Source organism: Sceloporus occidentalis, unplaced genomic scaffold (genome assembly GCF_023333645.1).
Source record: "Sceloporus occidentalis isolate IW3139 unplaced genomic scaffold, rSceOcc1.0.p SCAF_203, whole genome shotgun sequence".
Lineage (NCBI taxonomy): Eukaryota > Metazoa > Chordata > Lepidosauria > Squamata > Phrynosomatidae > Sceloporus > Sceloporus occidentalis.
Genome location: NW_028317183.1, coordinates 1,333,026 through 1,352,598, shown reverse-complemented (window position 1 = coordinate 1,352,598; position 19,573 = coordinate 1,333,026). Strand labels below are relative to the sequence as shown.

At 40.4% G+C, this 19,573-nt stretch overlaps 1 protein-coding gene across 1 annotated transcript; it reads right to left on the bottom strand.

The window, feature by feature from the left end:
- Positions 1 to 6,426: 6,426 nt before the first annotated feature.
- Positions 6,427 to 13,933, bottom strand: LOC149278052 (G-rich sequence factor 1-like). The gene is made up of 10 exons (XM_089502454.1): positions 13,748 to 13,933; positions 12,176 to 12,329; positions 11,066 to 11,221; positions 8,595 to 8,786; positions 8,221 to 8,359; positions 7,681 to 7,862; positions 7,474 to 7,595; positions 7,215 to 7,353; positions 7,012 to 7,104; positions 6,427 to 6,485 (listed from the first exon to the last, which is right to left on the bottom strand). Exons 1-9 carry the CDS (start codon positions 13,931 to 13,933, stop codon positions 7,055 to 7,057), a joined length of 1,320 nt encoding a protein of 439 aa, XP_089358580.1. The 3' UTR covers positions 6,427 to 6,485; positions 7,012 to 7,054.
- Positions 13,934 to 19,573: the final 5,640 nt, after the last annotated feature.

Genomic DNA, 19,573 nt, shown 5'->3' with positions numbered 1-19,573 from the left:
TACACAAAAACTTCCTAATTAAATAGTTGTGTTGCCATCTAACCTAAATCATATTTTGGTAACATTTGATAATATGTTACATTATTCTAGCTAAGTATGTAATGTGGCTATAGATGCTTAACCTATTTCATGTAGCAAACTCCCATAGACAGAGGTATGCATTAATTAGTTATCCCCTTCAGGACCGGCGTTTGCGTACTGCGTCTTCCCTTGAAGACCACAGTTTTTTTTTAATATTTTAATTCCGTGCTCGTGATTCGCTTCAAAGGGATCACGTGCACAGAATTGAGGGGGGAGTGGCTGCTATGGATTGCTGGGGACACCCAGCGGTCAGTAGCAGCCGCCCCTCGCGATCCCAGCGTTCATAGCGACGCTGGATCACGCTTCATCGATGACGTATCTGGTACGTCCCATTCTGGCGGTTACCTATAACCAGGAAGTACCAGGTACGTCCCGGTCTTGAAGGGGTTAAACCTTTTCTTTTCTTACCATGTGTAACGAATTTCCCCAGAGAAGGTTGATACACTATATGATCAAAAGTATGTGGGCACCTGACCATCACACCTGTTTGAGCTTGTTGGACATCCCATTCCAAAACCATAGGCATTAATATAGAGTTGGCCCTGGTCTTGCGGTTAAGACAGCCTTCCTACAATATTTTGGAGTGTGTATTTGGGAATTTATGCCTATTATACCAAAACGTGCGTGGTGAGGCACTGATGTTGGCTGTAGGCATGGCTTTCAATTGCCGTTCTAATTTATCCCAAAGGAGTTCGATGGAGTTAAGGTCAGGGCTCTGTGTGGGCCGGTCAAGTTCTCCCACACCAATCTCATCCAACCAAGGCTTTGTTCACCGGGGCATAGTCATGGTGGAATAGGAAAGGGCCTTCTCCTAACTGGTATTACAAAGTTGGAAGCATTCAAATTATCTAAAATGTCTTTGCATGCTGTAGCATTACATAGTAACATAGTTCATAAGGTTGAAAAAAGACCAAAGTCCATCAAGTTCAACCTATATACATATTGTGTCCCTACTGTGTTGATCCAGAGGAAGGCAAAAAACCCTTATGAAGCAGATGCCAATTGCCCCATACCAGGGGGAAAATTCCTTCCCGACTCCAAATATGGCAATCAGAATAAATCCCTGGATCAACGTTCTGTCCCTATTAATCTAATATCCATAACTTGTAATATTATTGCTTTCAAGAAACACGTCCAGGATCCTTTTGAACTCTTTTATTGAGTTTACCATTACCACTTCCTCTGGCAGAGAGTTCCATAATCTCACCGCTCTTACTGTAAAGAACCCCCGTCTGTGCTGGTGTATAGCCGTAGAGGATGTCCCCTTGTTATAGATACAGTCCTGGGTATAAATAGGTCCTGGGAGTGATCTCTGTACTGCCCCCTTATATATTTATACATAGTTATTAAGCCCCCCCTAAGCTGTCTTTTTTCCAAACTAAATAACCCTAATTCTGATAATCTTTCTGGGTACTGTAGTCCTCCCATTCCCCTTATTACTCTGGTTGCCCGTCTTTGAACCCTCTCCAGCTCCACTATATCTTTCTTGTACACTGGTGCCCAGTACTGTACACAGTATTCCATGTGTGGTCTGACTAGTGACTTGTACAGTGGTAGAATTATTTCCTTGTCGTGGGGATCTATGCCCCTTTTGATGCGCCCCATGATTTTATTTGCCTTAGATTAACACTTCCCATCGCTAGAAGTAAATTACCTAGCCCTTACCCTGAAAAACCAAACTTCTCCACCAAAGTTTACTGTAGGCACTATGCATGCCAATAGGTAGCGTTCTCCCGCCATCCATCAGACTTCCAGTGACTCATCACTCCAGAGAACATGTTTCCACTGCTCCAGATTCCAGTGGCAGTGTGCTTTACACCACTCAGCCGACACTTGGCACTGTGCATAGTGAACTTTGGCTTGTGTATGTGGCTGCTCAGTAATGGAAACCCATTTCATAAAGCTCCTGACACACAGTGCTTGTACTGATGTTGTGTCCAGAGGCATTTTGGAACTCTGTAGTGAGTGATGCTACAGAGGACAGGCAATTTTTAGTTGCTATGAGCTTCATCACTTGGTGGACCTGATCTGTGTGTGTGTGCATAGTCTACTGCTTCTTGGCTAAGCGGTTCTTACACTTGGATGCTTCCACTTCACAATAATAGCACTTACAGTGGTCTGGGGCAGATCTAGCAGGGCAGAAATTTCACACACTGACTTGTGGCAAAAGTTGTATCCTATGGTAACTCCACATCACTGAGCTCTTGAGTATGGCCTGTTCTCCTGCCAATGTTTATCTGTGTAGATGACATGCCCGTGTGCTTGATTTTATATACCCGGTAACAATAGGTACATCTAAACTGAATAATTAAAAGGGGTGTCCACATACTTTTAGATATATACTGTATCTACCTGGGTATGAAATAATACTTAGACCCATGGTGGGAAAGATTGTATTATTTAAAAAACACATAACCATGATGTTTTTGTTGTGTATTTTTTTTATGAAATCCCCTTTGTTATTCTCACAGAATGAATGCAAGAATTGCGGAGGTTTGTTTTGTTCCGCGTGTTCAGCCCATGAACTTCCTTTGCCTTCATCTATCAATCCTGAGAGAGTCTGTAACCCGTGCCATGAGAGGCTGATAGCCCAGTACTCCAACAGCCCTTCGTAAGGAACGTTATCTGAAGATGGACGTTGGCACAATACTTGCTGTGTATTTTACACGTGTTCCAGGATCCAAGTGTGATACATCCAGCAACACTAACTAAAGAGGTCAACTCTGGGAAAGTTCCGTGGAAAAATGAAAGAGGGCGTTTGTATTTATAGGTATAAAAATAGTTATATCTGTAATGTATAAGTGAGATGTTAAAGACCTAGGTCCCCTTGATATAAAAAATTCCCTCACTTGAAATACCCCTAGCAGCTTCCATTGGCTTTGGGGTTACTTTAATGCTACCCAGCAAAAAGGAAGCACCTTCACGGCTTAAATGCCAATGAGAAGATCAGAGCTTCAAAACCAGAGCCTGTTCAGGAGAAACATCTACATGTTCAATAAAGTGGATGTGTTACTTTTCCAGATCTTGCTGGGTTTAGACCCAGTTTATAGCAGTAGTTTTGACTTCTTCCTCTTTATTGGAAGCTGACAGCCCTAGAAGGGTGAGCTTGGGAAACGGTTGGAAGATGAAGCAGAGAAGTAACTTAGGTGAATCTCTGCCTAATCATTACAACCAAGTAATGGATTAAAAACACCAACTCTCGGCAAGCTGTAATAAACATATTTAATAAGTGGTGTAGGTGACATGTCCGCTTTTATGTAGCATTTTTGGATTTCAGGTTGAGGATGTCCGCGTTTTGTGAACTTCTCAGGTGTATGTAAATATACCCAAGGCTGCTATGGCGAAATCATATTTTCATGACATATAAGGACTTTTGATTGCTGCTACACTGTGTAGTTATCTTGCGGTGAAAGGGAATCTCAAATTTAATTAATTTGCTCATTTTGCAAGATATTTTCTTTAAATGTACATTGTAAAAATATATCAAATATCTAAAAGGCTTAAAAAAGAAAAAGTATTGAAACTCATTTTGCAAGCAATACAATACATACAGAAAAAAACCCATGTAGTTCTGCTGCTGTGAAAATACCGTGCGATTATATGTAAATCGTTCTACTTGTTAGCAGTAAAGAAGCTTTTCTCCCTGGTGTTTCCACTGTATATAATGTATATGTATATTTTTTGTTCTTTTTTCTCTAAGAGAACTATGTTACAAGACAATGATCCCTTTTCAAGTAACTAACAATGATTGATTTAGGGATATGAACCAGGTTTTTTTTTCCCCACATTTTCCATCCGAGGGAGTGCATTTGCCTGGAAAACTCACCTGTCCATCTATAACTGTATGTTACATGTATAGTGCAAACATTTATATAGATTAGATTAAAAGATAAATGTTACAGAGGGATGCATGTTATCCTCGGTGCTCTCCGACCTATCACATGTAAGCAGCATGATACATGACAGATGATTGTGGGTGTACACAGCCATGTTTTTTCATTAGCCCACAACGTAATCATAATACTATAAAAAGTTTTAACTATACATATACTACAGAAATGGCTAAAACAATCTGGATTTATATCCTGGTTATATTCCGATAACGTTCTTGTCATATAAAGCACCTTTTTTTGGAATGAAAGGTGCGCTTAAAAACGTGTGTATGTTGTCAAACACTTGTGATGTTTGTTAACTTTGGTTAAAAAAAAAACAAAAAACTAGACAGTAGACATCTTGGTTTTCTGATGGACCTTACAGAATTCCAACTTTTAAAATGTATATTTTTCCCAAAGCTTTTTGCATGCACACAAGCTTGTTCATGGCACACACAAGTCCACACACGTATTTCTATATAATTAAAAATAATAAAATCCACTTGCCTCTTGGTTCAACATCTGCCTCCTCGAAATATATAAATATATATATATATCGCATGAATGATATATGATGCAGATAGCATGAGTGAGGATTGTGGGGCAGCTCATAATCTATATCTGCTGATGTGCTCGTTGGTTTATTATACTTGATTAGCATCAAAAGGTTAACGTATTCTACACTGGAATATAAAACACTTTAAGCTACTAGTTATACTGGAAAACCCAACTACAACTTTAGAGGATTTTTTCTTCTCTTTCTTCTTGGAAAGCAAGACATGACATTTTATTAAGCATTTTTTTTTTGTCTTCCAATAAAAATTGGCTTTGGCGGTGTTATGTTGCATATATTAGAATATACCCTGGAGCTCAATTAATGTATCCTGTTGTGTAAAGAAAATTGGTTTATTTTGTTAAATACAATGTTTTTGTTAGAATTTATAGATGTACATATTTCTAAGAAATCTGTAAAACGTTTGTGGCTGGTTTGTTTTTTTTGTTTAACCCATGTTTACGTTATCTGTAAGTAGAATTTCCTGCTGAGTTTCCGCTATTAAGGCAGGCTGCCCTGTTCTCTCCTAAAGCATATCTGGTATAGTCGTCTACTACTGTTTAATGAATAAATACTATTCACTTTGGGTCATTCAGTATTGTTAATTGGCTGCAGTAGTACTGCCTGGGGCTATGTCCTGATAAAGGAAAGGTTTGCCATCATTCTAGCATGATTGTGCCATGTAATTATCAGAAAGGGAAACCTTGACAAATTCTTCATGGGTATTTAACACTACAGGGGGAAGTCCCGCTGAAAATAAAATGTTTAAGCATTAAAGACTTATATACAGTACAGTATAACAGTGTAGTGTGGTTAATTTCATACTCTGCTGGATTTTTGGTTAACTACTTACTACCATACCGAGCTGAGCTAATGAAATCACTTACCTCCTATACTAATTTTTTAAAGTGATTCGTGTGCAAAAAACACTATGGTGTGAGTTCTTCTATAAGTTATATGCATCTGTGTCTTGCTGCATTTGCCAGACAATATTCCAGAACAAGTGCTGCTAAAGTCAGTGCGAACAAGTGATAGAAGTCACTAAGCTTAACCATCTCAAGCTTTAATAAAATCTCTCACTCGCTGCGATTAGGCAAATACTTAAATGTGGATCTTTTAGGCAGTGATATTCTACAATATATCTTATTGTATATCTGTCTTCAGAAGGCACCCCCCTCCCCCTAAAAGCTTACATTTGAACATGGATATGTTGCGAAATTCACTAAGTTTTGGAAAGTTGGAGATTCTAAAGGCCTGGTTTCGGGTTTTTTTTTTCCTATGGACAATGTTTGTCATCTTGTACACTTCACTCAATCAAACAAAACCGAGGTTCTCATTATGTAAGACTTCCAATGCATATTCCAGCCTACCATAAAAGCACTCAAGACAAAGGCCAGTGATAAGTGTAATGTTTATTTTACCTTTACCCCTAAACGAAACAAAAAAAAAGTTTAACAAATCAAGGATTCAAGGCAAATCGAATGAACCAGGAAAAATCCCACCACAATTTTAATAGGTAAAATATAGAACACATTCTGGAAGACCGACAACGAACTGTCCACTACAATAACAAAACCGTATCTAAATTTTTTTATTTTTTTTTAAGGGTCCAGATTTTTTTTTTAATCCCACCTTCTACTTTCAATCTTAAATTCCTTTTTTTTTCTTCTTTATATAAAGGGTTCATCTGCACGTGGATTTATTGATTAGCATTTTGCAAGCCACATTCTGTGTTAACTTAGGCACTTTAATGAAAAAAAAATAAGTCCCCCCCCCCCAATAATTTGACGTGGAAACCACAACGGCGGAAGAACTTGCTACCCAATTATCTGTATTAGTTACAATAATAGTGTATAAATAGGTCGGTATTAATTGACAGGACTGTTTAAAATCAAATCAAAAACTTTGTTGAATGGCTGCTTAAGAGGGTATCGCACAGTCTTATGTCCAGGGAAGGTGGAGAAGATCCTTGCTTTGTCCTAAAAAAAAAAATTAAAAAAAATTAAATATTGGCAATCAGCGCAGAGTATTAATAAAATAATGAAAACTAAAAAAGGATCTGCTGTGATTCCACATTTGTCCATTAAGCATGTGTTCTGCGCACCTCCTTTCGCTACATGCTTACTTTTATTCTTTTTTTAACCCTATCATTTCCTCTTCCCTGGTCCCAATCATCCAATAGGTCAGAGACAGTATGATGCCACCTACTGAGGTTTATTCACTAAGTATTACGTTAAAAGGGAGATTAAAGAATACACTAAATGTACCAGTCAATGTTATCAAACTTTTTAACATAGACAACATTATATCTTATAAAATGGCAGGGACCGGGTCACTACCCATCTAAACAAAATATACTGCTTGCATTCTGTACTGTGTATTGATTTGTGTAGCCTGTGGGCCAAAAAAAAGTCTTTGGTGTCCATTCACTAAAGTGGTCCTTCTCAACAGTTGATCCTGATTTCACTAAGCTGTATCAAGAACAAATGCCATTGTTGCTATTACCGTTTCAATACAGATGTGCACAACAGAGGTTTCAGCTTGGACTTCATTTATTGTCTGGAGATGAATTCAGAAAAAGTTCTAAATAGCCATGTTCTGCAGAAAAGATAAAAAATAATTGTCACGAGTAACCCTCAACTCCATTAAGAAAGGCACTGGCGTTGAATGAAAAGCGGAGCCGGTCTATTAACATGGGATAAACTTACGGGTATGGCATCTGTTTTTTGCCATGGCAGCTACAGCATCCTCGTGAGTTAAAAATCTCACAACCGCTTCCCCGGTAGCACCGCCGGCATCTGCGCTGTACTCAATGTTGATCTTCAAAGGCATCACTGGGTGGAAAAACTAGAAACACAGTAGCCTGTTAACTAATGGCACGGAAGTTATCCTTCCTCGCCAATAACGTGTGAGGAAGAACATTCCCGCTCATACATACATCCTGCTAGATGTTTTCTGGAAACTTACATTTGCAATATCTTGCCCAGAAGCGTGAAAGGGGAGACCCCGAATATGGATATCGTGGACCGGAGACATAATGGGGAAGTCATTAACGTCAAGTGATTTTGGAGACATGTCCTTGACGTAATCTGGGAAAGTTAAATAGAATAATGATGCAGACTGGTGAACACAGACAAACTCAGGCTGTGTTAACAAAAACAAAGGCCACCTCACCATTTATGTGATCGTTCTCAGGTGCCACGTCATGTAGTGTATCTTTACTAGCGTTATTTACACCATTGTCTGGGTCATATAGATCCTTTATGGTGGGAGCAAACGTTACGCCTTTCCTTCTTCTAAACGGAAACCGTGCTGTCTGAATTTCACTTCTTCGGCTTGGAAATATCTCAATGTACCTGTAAACGGTGCAGAAAAAAGGGATACATGTAAAAATCTTTGGCGGCATAAAAGGTTAGAGACACATAGTATCTACGAAGGGCAGGTTATACCAGATTATTAGAAGATGTGATTTGTGACTTAACCAAGCAGCATCTCCCACTCACCCGCAAAATTAACCGCTGCAACCGTTTTTCTTTGTTTGGACATAGTCTTAGGCTTTATGATCAGTTTTACTTTCAAACATAGTTAAAATGTATAGATTTACACATCCCCTAACATAAGCTTAATGCCACTTTACTCCTAATGCTTTCTGTATTTTCTCGACTTTGGCAAATTTGGCTAAGTGCGACAGATCTGCGGCTCTCGGTCCAGTACCTGCTTCCTATTTCGTGCTTATGTTTAAGAAGCGCCTGGTCCGCCTGCTCCTGCGTGAGAAACTGGACAAAGGCTTCGCCGGATTTCCTTCCTCGCTGATCCAAGACAAACGTTATGCCCTCATCTGCGACATCAAGCCCTGAAAGAACACATTGCTAAGGAATGTCGTGTTGCACGACTGCAAGTGCTTTATTTCACCTTGAAAGTTTTACTTCCATCCCAAAACACAGTGTGATACAAAAATTATCTGCGGATTGTTACCGTAGATTATGCACTGTGATGCTGGTTGCTTAGGACATCCTTAGGAAACCCACAGCCCTTGAGTAGAAAATGTCAACATGAATTACAGCATACAGAAAGATGTTGAAAGGCACCTGCAAAGAAGTTATGGATGTCCTGCTCAGTGCAGCTGTACGGGAGGCCACGTAGTCGCACGACTCCATCGGTCGCAGGAGGTCCTACAGAAGACTGCGCTGTCTGGGGTAAAGGAGATGGCCTTGTGGGGGACAGAGCAGAGTGCATCCTGTTCATCAGAGACTCTGCCTCCTTCTGATGCATCTCAAATACTGCAGCCAACAAAAGCAGGTAAAGAAAGGCTCACAAACCATCCTTACAAGCAAGAGAAACGTCTTCAAGGGAAGACAAAATAATTGGGACATTGAGTACCGGCTCTTCAGGCATGCAAATAAGAAATGAACATAATGCAAAAAATACATTCCATAGGAAATTTGATGAAGAATGGGGACCTGATATTCCATCACTGTCCTTTATTAAAGTAAAAAAAAAAAAAAAAGTAGGAAAGCTCACGAAAAAATGCATTTCTTGATTTTATTTCCATTTATTTGCCAACCTGCTTCCCCCGTTATGCACATCTGACACAAGGCATGCCACTCTGCCCACCAGATATGCCCCCCCCAGACTTGCCCCTCATGCTCCAGGCTCCCTTGGGGGCAGCCGTTAGACGTCTGCGCGTAGACAACCTCTGCTGCTGCCCGGCGCTTCCATGATGGAGCACCAGAAGGTCATGAGCACCATCATAGAAGCCCGGCGGAAGTGCCAGGCAGCAGCGAAGGCATTGTGCAGACGTCCACCAGCTGCCAGAGAGGAGGATCCAGGGCCCCTGCAGCACTGCGGGAGATCTGGATCTTAGTTTTATAGACCTCTAGCTGGCAACATGTATACGATTTTTTTTTCGTTTAACTTTTCTGAGACCAATCACTTTACATGAATAGAGCATCGCATTCATCCATTCCATAGGAAGTTTTGCGTGACTTGTACATGGAACGGTTGTTCACGGCGATCCAGCCTGCCACTGGATAACTTTTATGTTTTCTTATTATTCTTGTACTATTTTTTTTTTCTCTTTACTGGGGCAACCGGTTACTGGAACTTATTTTCTTTTCTTTAAATTATTTAATTTATTTTTTTCCACTTTACTGAGGCTCACTACTCATGAATGGATCCTAATAATGGAAGTCTCACTTGATCGGCACTGGGACTGTTACTTCCTTCTTAACGTTCGATGCCGGCATGGTAGGTTTTTGGGCCTTTGAGCGCTTTTCTTTTCATGACGACATGGGAAGCCATGAAGGTTTTAACGGATTAAACAATGGACAGAAATCGCGATCTTTAAAGTGGGGCATATCCTACTTCCCCCCTATATTAATGCAGGTATAAAATGTTTACCACAACCCTTCTCATTTTAATAGGGTGTGCCCTCTATACCTTTAATCTCTGCATGTTTGGAGCTAGAGTCTATTGGTTGTGTGATTCCGACCGTAGAATTTATGATTTAACCCCATATACTGGAACCAAGATAACATTTTTTTTTTTTAAATGGTGAATATTAATGTGAGAAGCCAAGTGCTGGAAATAAGTTCTTACAACCTTTAATTGCTTCTAGCATCCTTCACCTTCATTGCTCTCTCTGGTCAACAATCCTCTATGAACCACTCCTCAATATGAATCAGTACTTGTCACATAAATCCCAATTCATCCTCCTGATTTGCAATACCTAAGAGCAAGAAGCCTTTCTATGTAGAGTGACTTGAAAAGGTTTTGATCTTCCATTATTTCATAAAGTACATGTGAAAACCCCAATGCAGACAGTACCTAGACTGCTTTAATAAAACAGATGCCAATCCTTTTTTCCTCCTTTCAAAGGAGGTTTGGCTCATGTTGCTAATAACTAACAAAAAGAATGCAGCATAAAATTACTAAGGTTACCAAGGCAATGAGTGTTACTATAGAGAGGGAGAACAAGGAAGCAAGTTTGTCTAATCAAGAAAAACAAATACACACATTTTGATAATACCTTTTATTGGGCCAACACAGAAAATGATCTGTAGTCACATAAGTTGAGCAAGAAGAGACCTCTGAGGTACCGAAAGATTCTGTAACTACTGACTCTTAATCATTTTCTATGTTGGCCCAATTAAGACAGAAAAGGCTTATTTAATTATACTATTTAATTATACTGCACTGTAAAGTGATACACCCCATTACCTGTCCTGTATCTCACTAAAACTCTTTACCATTTCTGCATTTTATATTCATAAAAAAATCCTTCACCGTACATTCAGTAAAAGACCACTTTATAATTTGTACTTCTTGATGTTGCATTAAACATTAAATTAAAAAAAAAAAAGACAACTTATGTTCCCCGACTGTTAAATGAGTTAACGTCTAAAATGTAAGAATGCCAACATCATTACCAACACGAGAATGAAAATGGAGATCTGACATCCATTCCATCCTAGTAAATATATTCAGGAGCACCACGGGTTTGCCAAGTCTAGCCTTACTGGAGACTTGGATCGGGAAAAGCTGGCCATGGGTCTCTTACCTTCTACGTAACGCTGGCCCATGTATTTCTTGTGCTGCTCCACAGCTTTCTGCACGTCCTCCGCAGATTCAAATTCAATCACTGCATCGCCTCTGGGTTTTCCATCTCTGTTAAAAATGAAGTGCACCCCGTCTGCTCCATTACGTACATTGCAATCTGCCAGGGGGGGGGGAATAACCATTACTTCTGGTATACAATAAACTCAAAGTGTACGGCAGAACATTCAGGGAGAATTTTGGAATACAACGCAAGAACAATCATTAAGAACTAAGGATACAGGATTTTTAAATATGTTCCCAGACAAGACAATTTGTACTTGTCACAATTAAATTCAAACTAGTGTATAACGAGCACACCATTGTGAATGCATTCATGGTACATCTCACTAAATCACCTCCAAGTGCCTTAATGATGCAGATCTGCTAACCAAAAGCTTATTGGATGCAAAGTATTTGACCCGGGAGCAGTGTATTTACTTTATACATTATAACGGGCCTAACCCAATAAGCCTCACCTGCAAGCAGAAGTTGGCTAGTCCTTCATAAATTCTTCTCTCTGAATTAACTACATTATGCAGGGCCTATCCTCCCTTAATTAATAGGCCCTAGACCCTCTGACATCACACAGAGATTAACATATTCTTTTACAGATTAGACAGAATATGGCGAGCGCAACGCATAATATAGTTGAGAATATAGAGATACTGGAGAGATTTCTCCTTTCCGATGATGTTCTCTAAATGTCCAGTTACTATCAAACAGCGAGAAGACATTTCATATACACATCTATCAAAGATAAGGCCAGACTGGGGAAGAAATGTAGCCGTGGCACCTTAAGGCCAACATGACGGACTGGGAGCCATCAGCTAAGTATGCGCAGTTGCTTGTAACCAGCATACGGCCATACATTAAAGCAGTGGGTCTGCCTCGCGAGTGACAGCAAAGATCCCCACCGGCCATTTGCCCAAACTATACCTGTTTTACAGATAATAATTCAAGAAGCTGAAACATAACATCCATCTTTGAACAGTTAAGACCTTTTGACAGTCATCGTACTTTATTTAAACTTCTGACAATGTGTTGTAGCATCAATACGATTATGGAAACATACCACCAAAAAAGTTCAGCACGTCTTCTGCAGTGCAAGACCAGGGCAGCCCTCGAACCCGCACTATGAACATCTTGGATGTCTTTTTTGCTATAGGGTTTGGATCATACTGCGGTACAGGAAGGTAGGGGTCGTCGGGATACGAGCTGTACACACCCTAAAGTAGACGGGAAAACAATGAATGCAGCTGCCCAGCACATTGCTCATGAAACAATAAAAAAGACCCAATATGTACTGAAAAATCAAAGCCAGCAAATTGTATGTACAAAGAAAAGTTTTGAAAAAGAAGAAAGACAAGTCAGGCTTTTGAACGCTCTCATAAGAGACCATCTAATTTGTCAGCATGTACCACACCAATGCCTTAAGGGCACGCGCTGAACAACCGTCCAGAAGACATCATTTATAGTCGGTAATGCTTCAAATATTCATGATATTGGGCACAGCACTATGTAGCCTTCTAAAAAGTACAAAACGCTCTCTGCCACGTCACTGAAGATGAGCAAGTATGAGGTCTACTTTACTTTGCTATCCATTAAGAGCCAATACTGTCAAGTTTCTCCAGCAAGAAGGGCTGAGCGGACCCTGTATAATGCACAGTTGAATAAGTAAGGTGACGTCTCACTGGATTGACTACACATTATAGAGGGTAAAGCAAGCGCCTTCTGTAGCAGAAGCTCACAGAGGTTGGACCTTCAGAACGTACAATGAAGTCAAGGAGCTGAAATAACTCCCTTATAGACGTCAATGTGAAGTCTGTAAAACAACTGCCATCATGTATGGATCTCAACCATGATCTAGAAATATTTAACAGATTAGAATTGCTTAAATAATTTGTTTTCTGACTCATCTGTTCTCGCAGATCTTCATAGACATCGGTATACTGAAGCCCCCATGCAACTATAACGTACCTAGCAAACTCACAAAGAAAGCAGTGGGTTTTTAAATTCACAAATAAATTATCTTACGACTTTCTGACAGTTCTTACTGCTCCAAAACCCAATCGCTTTTGTGGCCAAAAGCTACCATCCAATACACAGCATCGCAGAAGGTGAGTTACATTACACACTAATGGTCCTCACAGCAAATACTTAGGATCTGTTTAAAATACCATCTGTCGGGACTAAGAAGACCATCGTAGAACCGGAAATTATTAATTCGCTAATCTACAGCAACTAGGACCCACAAGAACATGTAGGCCCACCGAAAATAGCATGGGCATAATGGCCATATCATATTGTATACGGGGCTTTTGGTGGTACAGTGCCGAGGTTTCCAAAGGTAACCCTAATAATAAATTATATATATTATATATATACACACACACACATATATATATATATATATATATATACACACACACAAATCATCAGAATTGGATAGAAAGATAAAGTTGTGAATGAGATATAGAGATAGGGTGATGCTGATAATACAGACTAATGATTTGGGACAGAAATACACATTAACCATAAGATATGAATAAATTCCGACTTCTTACAGGGCCATCGGTGCTGCTGATTTCCCTGCCCCACAAGGTGCCACCACACCAGGCCATGCACGCTGTTAATGCCCCGTTACCTGGCCGCTGCAGTACGCCCTCTCCAGCCTGCTCCTCTCCAGCCCGGGGCCCCACTCTTTCGCTGCCCGCCCCCCGCAGCTCTCCGGCCCTATCCTTCCCCTCCACAAGAGTGCGGCTCCCCGGCCCTGGCCCCGCAGCAGCAGCTGGGATATTGAGGCACTCAGCAGCCTGTAGCTTCCGGCCATGCAGAGCAGGTACAGAAGCGCTGCTCCCGGGGCAGTCAGGAGACAAGCAGAGAAAAGATGAGCTTCAACGACCACCAGTCCGGAACAGAACGTAGGACTACAACATCCAGCAACGCCAGCAACCCGAGAAACCCAATGACAAGCCGGCAAACACCGACAGGACTTCAACTCCCAGAAGCGCTCGCGGCACCCAGGCCAATGGGAACCTGAAGTCGAACTGGTGCGAGGACTACAATCTCCGGCATGAGGCAAGGCACGTACAGCCAACCAGAGTGCACGCGATTTTGCGGAAACTACAAGTCCCGGCAAGCAGCGCGGCATGCAGTATGCCCCCTAGTCAGGGTCAGCTGGACAGGTAGGTCGCGCTGACATTGGAGAGGTCGAGTTAACAGGCTGAGCCGCTGCCATCTTGTACTGTTCAGCCTACGTGAATCAGTATAGAGTTTGTTTACACTGTCATGTAAACACTATTCTCATTACATTAACAAGAGACATGATCTAATCTATCACAGCATTATTATTATTATTTATTGATTTATATAGTGCTATCATGCTATCAAATGGCAGTAACCATGCAAAACAGCTCAAATGTCCCTTGATCCTCCACAGCACAGTCCGATTCAAAAGTAATAAAAGTCGCTTAAAAAGAGAGCGGTTTTTAAGCGACTTTTATTACTTTTGAATCGGACTGTGCTGGTTACTGCCATTTGCGCTTAACCAAAGTGCAATTCGAATTTCCTGTAACTCCATGGTCGGAGATATTATCACCGTTGCTGTCTGTTCTGTTATTATTTTTAGAGTTTTATGAAGATATTAACCCCTTTAATGACAATTGCCGGTCCGGGCACGTCACGGAAATTCAAGTCGATAACGACAAATGACATGCCAGGACCGGCACGTCATTAAACGGGAGCAGAAAGCGATCTATTTTCGCTTTCTGCACCGAAACGGCGTTGCTGTAATGCCTCGACCTCGAGGCATTCAGCAACGCCATTATCGGCACAAAGGGGCCATCTCTGGCCCCTTCCCGGGGTGTCAACATCCGCCATACTTTGTATGGCGGCGGACACCCGTTTTAAAATCAACGATCGCCTCCTAAACTTAAATGGTGTCGCTGGAATGCCTCGATCAGGAGGCATCCAGCGACACCAAACACTTACCTGGGGATGGACTGTGACCGCTCCGGAGAGCGGTCACAGCCGCAGCTGCCGGTGATCTTCGCCATCAGCAAGATGGCGGCGGTCCGGGAAAATTCAATAAAGAAAAACAATAAAGTCTAAAAAGTTCGCTAGATGGTCTCCAGACCCTCTAGAGAACTCTGGCTCCACTTGCAGGTTGAATATAGGTACTGCATTCAACCATGCAAGTCAATGGAGCTCAGCTTTCTAATCACAGTGTGATTAGAAAAAATAAATTAAAAATAAAATTAATAATAATTAGAAAAAAAACAGTAAAATGTAAAATTAATTTCCCACTGATGTCACTATCAGGGGAACCTTCAAGTTGAAAAAAAATGTTAAAAAAATTAAAAAAAGGCAAAAAATAAAAAAATATATAAAAAATATATTTTTGTGAGCAAGTCCTAAAATTAGCATATTAGCTTAAAACAATTCTCGCATGGAAAGAGTTAAAATACTGGCATATTAAATGCCCATGGGGTGTCTACTTTTAAAAAATTTATGATTTGATGGGGTAAATTGAATTGGCCGGATTCAACAACGTCCCAAATAACACGGGGGGAAGGATGGCCACACATCTAATTTCCAATTAGAAAAATGCACACGTACCAAATGTGGCCTTTTAGTTCCCCCCAAAAATGACAAACCCATGCATGTGGGGTACCACTGTACTCAGGAGATGTTGCTGAACACATATTGGGGTGTCGTGTGACAGCGGCATATACCAGGAGCTGTAAATTCATACATAAAGTAGGTGTGTGTGGGAAAAATACACACACAAAAATACTACTGCAAACACTAAAATGTGTGCATACAAAGAGTTAAAATACCAGCATTTAAAATACCCTGGGGTGTCTAGTTTTCAAAAATATATGGTTTTGTTGGGCACACTGAAATGGCCCGGCTCAAAGATGTACCAAATAGGGCATGGGCAGTGGATCCCCAAATGCCAAAGTTCAACATTGAAAAATGTGCATGCCCCAAATGTGGCCCTTTTGCCCCCGAACAGCCAGGCAAAATCATTCATGTGGGGTATCACTGCGCGCAGGAGATGTTGCTGAACACATATTGGGGTGTTTTGTGATAGTGACATATACGAGAACTTTTTAATTCATACCTGAAGTAAAATGTGTGTGACAAAACAAATGCAAAAAAATGACTATCACAAAGTTTGACAAAGACTGGTGGTAGATATGGTGCATGGAAAGAGTTAAAATACTAGCATTTGAAATACCCTGGGGTGTCTAGTTTTTCAAAAATATATAGCTTTATTGGGCACACTGAAATGGCCCGGCTCAAAGATGTACCTAATAGGGCATGGGCAGTGGATCCCCAAATGCCAAAGTTCAACATTGAAAAATGTGCATGCCCCAAATGTGACCCTTTTGCCCCCAAACAGCCAGGCAAAATCATTCATGTGAGGTATCGCTGTATTCAGGAGATGTTGCTAAACACATATTGGGGTGTTTTTTGATAGTGACATATACCAGAACCTGTTTAATTCATACCTGAAGTAAAATGTGTGTGAAAAAACAAATGCAAAAAATCACTACCATAAAGTTTGACAAAGGCTGATGGTAGAATAAGTGCTTGGAAAGGGTTAAAATACCAGCATTTGGAATACCCTGGGCTGTCTAGTTTTCAAAAATATATGATTTGATAGGGTAAGTTGCATTGGCCGGCTTCAAAGATACCCGAAATGGCACATGGGGGGAAGAATTACCAGATTTGGAAAAAATGGCTTTGAAATAGCAAAACGCTACCTGTACTTATTGCTCCATAACGTGCAGAAAAAACCAAAAAAACATAAAAACATTGGGTATTTCTAAACTCAGGACAAATAGCAGAATCTATTTAGCAGGTTTTTTTATTACCTTTTATAGATGAGTAAAAGATTTTTCAACTAAAAATTAGAAACAGTCATTTTTTTCTAAATTTTTCACCATATTTTATACTTTTTTTAATAGTAAATAATATGATACAATCAAAACAATGTCATCTAAAGAAAGCCCTTCTTGTCCTGAAAAAAACAATATCTAATGTCTGTGGGTTCAGTAAACGGGAAAGAAGAAAATTATAGCTAAACACGAGCAGCGCAGAAATGTTAAAACGGCCATTGTCACGAAGGGTACAAAAAGTAAAATCAGCCTTTGTCACGAAGGGGTTAAAGAGAATTTTTAAGAATCATCAGATGGGCTTAATACTTCTATTTGATTTGTGAGTGGTACTTACACCTCTACACGTTTACTTTTATTATTTTGTTTTTTTTCTCGCTTTTATGTCATTGCCATATCTGGGAACTTCTCGGCTCCGGCTACACGGAGCCTTCCCTTGCGGGACACAGCCAGGACTGCGCACTGATGTCGGTGGGCGGTCCTTCTGACGTTGGTGGGCGGTCCCTCTGATGTCAGGGGCAGAGGATTCGGGTCTTGACCCAGAGAAGCAGCGCTCACACGACAATCTCCGGGTCAAACCCGGAGAGTTCCCAGGTATGGTCATTGCCAGGGGCGGGCTGGGCCGGGGGGCAGGGGGGCCCTCCCCTGGTCATTGCGCCAGTTTTTGGACATTCAAAATATAGTATTAGTATGGTACTATTTCTTGGGGTTTCTCGCATGCATTGTTTGCTCCCTAAATCATGTAGCATAGACTGGTTGCTGTACGATATCACAAACACAAAAACACAGTAGTGACAAAAGAGGTGTTTTTCTTCATAGTTACAACATGGCGATGCCGTGACATGATTCAGCAAAGCGCAGCCATGTCTATTAGCGCACACTGCAGTGACTATTTGGACTTTCCTGATAGTACTGTACTTTCAATGTGGCAATTTTTTGGGGGGGGCTCATATATTTAGTAACAAATAAGTACATAAATAAAGAAATATCCTGTAGTCTGTGTGTCTTTTTTTTACATTTACACAATAGCTAAGTCCTTGCATACTTCATAACTTTAACCACTGCAATGTGCATTTGTATGTAATTTTTTTTGTATTTCAAGGTCAAGTTATGTGTTGACATAGGCACACCAAGCCAGCTGTCAGTGACTTGTATATTGTAGGAAAAAAGGCTAATCTGTTTTCTGGTTGTGAATTTGATGCTCCAAATGGGCCAGGAACGGACAAGGAGTTCTTGCCTAAGAACAAGCGGTTTAATGTATATTCATTTAGGGCATCCAACAATTGTGGCTTGCTGCCCTCTAGGATTGGAGTTGTGCTCCTCTGCATAGTAACAGGAGCAGTACTTGAGTTTGCAAATTATGGACGTTTAGCCCAATTATCAACTAAAATGTTGATAAAATGTGTAATTGAAATGTCTAAACCTCTTTGACATCTTTTGATAAGCATCACAGGCACCGTTACATCGCTTCTTACAGAGAAGCCACCCGTGGCCTTCAAAAGAACAAACTTCCGAAGTTTTCCTGTTTAATTCACACGGCAGATATTTTACTCACTCGTTGGCCTGGACTGGCAACTTGGCACACCAGGCAAATGCGCTAGCGTAAATCACCACGTACTCGAATAAAGTAGCGTGCCGCACATATCCAGCTGTCGGCTGCAAACCAGGCATCTGAGGTCATCAGGCGGCCGCCAGCCTTGCATGGAGGCCTAACTCAGCAAAGTATTGTGTTACAACTGACATATAACTTGCCGAGTACAATCCAGGGGTAATGAATGTCTCTTAAATGTAAATAAAAATCAAGATAAACATCTTCATGGAGAATTCTAACAAAACATTGGAGCTCAATAGAGAATTTCTGATTTGTTAGGGTTTGACATACTAAATGACGCGGTAAAAGGCTTTGACTAGGCATCATACTAAAGTTAAGACAAGACCAGCGGGAATCATGTATGTTCTGCAATTTTTAAAGTGTTTGGGTGATATTTAAGCAGCAAAGGTATTGATATACTAGAAGCTCACTGGTTTATACAAGACTAATTGGTAATAGGAAATAATATATTGTAAGAGGGTAGATTTAGTATGCGGAGAAAAATCTAACGTTTACTCTTGGGTTTTATTAATCTTTGCTGTATTGAAATTCATGCAATCATGAATACAGTATACACTTTACATTTACAGTGAAAGAAAACATTATTTGATCCCCTGCTGGTTTTGTACATTTGCCTACTGACAAAGACATGATCAGTCTATAATTTTAATGGTTTATTTGAACAGTGAGAGACAGAAAAAAAAAAAAAAGAAAATCCGGAAAAAACGCATTTCAAATAAGTTATAAATTGATTTGCAGTTTACTCAGTGAAATAAGTATTCGATCCCCTATCAATCAGCGAGATGTCTTTTATATAGGTTACGAGCTGAAATTAGAAGCACTCTCTTAAAGGGAGTGCTCCTAATATCAGTTTGTTACTGGTATAAAAGACACCTGTCCACAGAAGCAATCAATCAGATTCCAAACACTCCACCATGGCCAAGACCAAAGAGCTGTCCAAGGATGTCAGGGACAA

Excerpts from the sequence above, each read along its gene's own strand:
- LOC149278052 (XM_089502454.1), bottom strand. The coding sequence starts at position 13,933 with ATGGCCGGAAGCTACAGGCTGCTGAGTGCCTCAATATCCCAGCTGCTG. Across the intron at positions 7,863-8,220 it reads AAGCACGAAATAGGAAGCAG|GTACATTGAGATATTTCCAA; the intron begins GTACTGGACCGA and ends CACCGTTTACAG. Across the intron at positions 7,105-7,214 it reads AAAAAACAGATGCCATACCC|AACATGGCTATTTAGAACTT; the intron begins GTAAGTTTATCC and ends TCTTTTCTGCAG.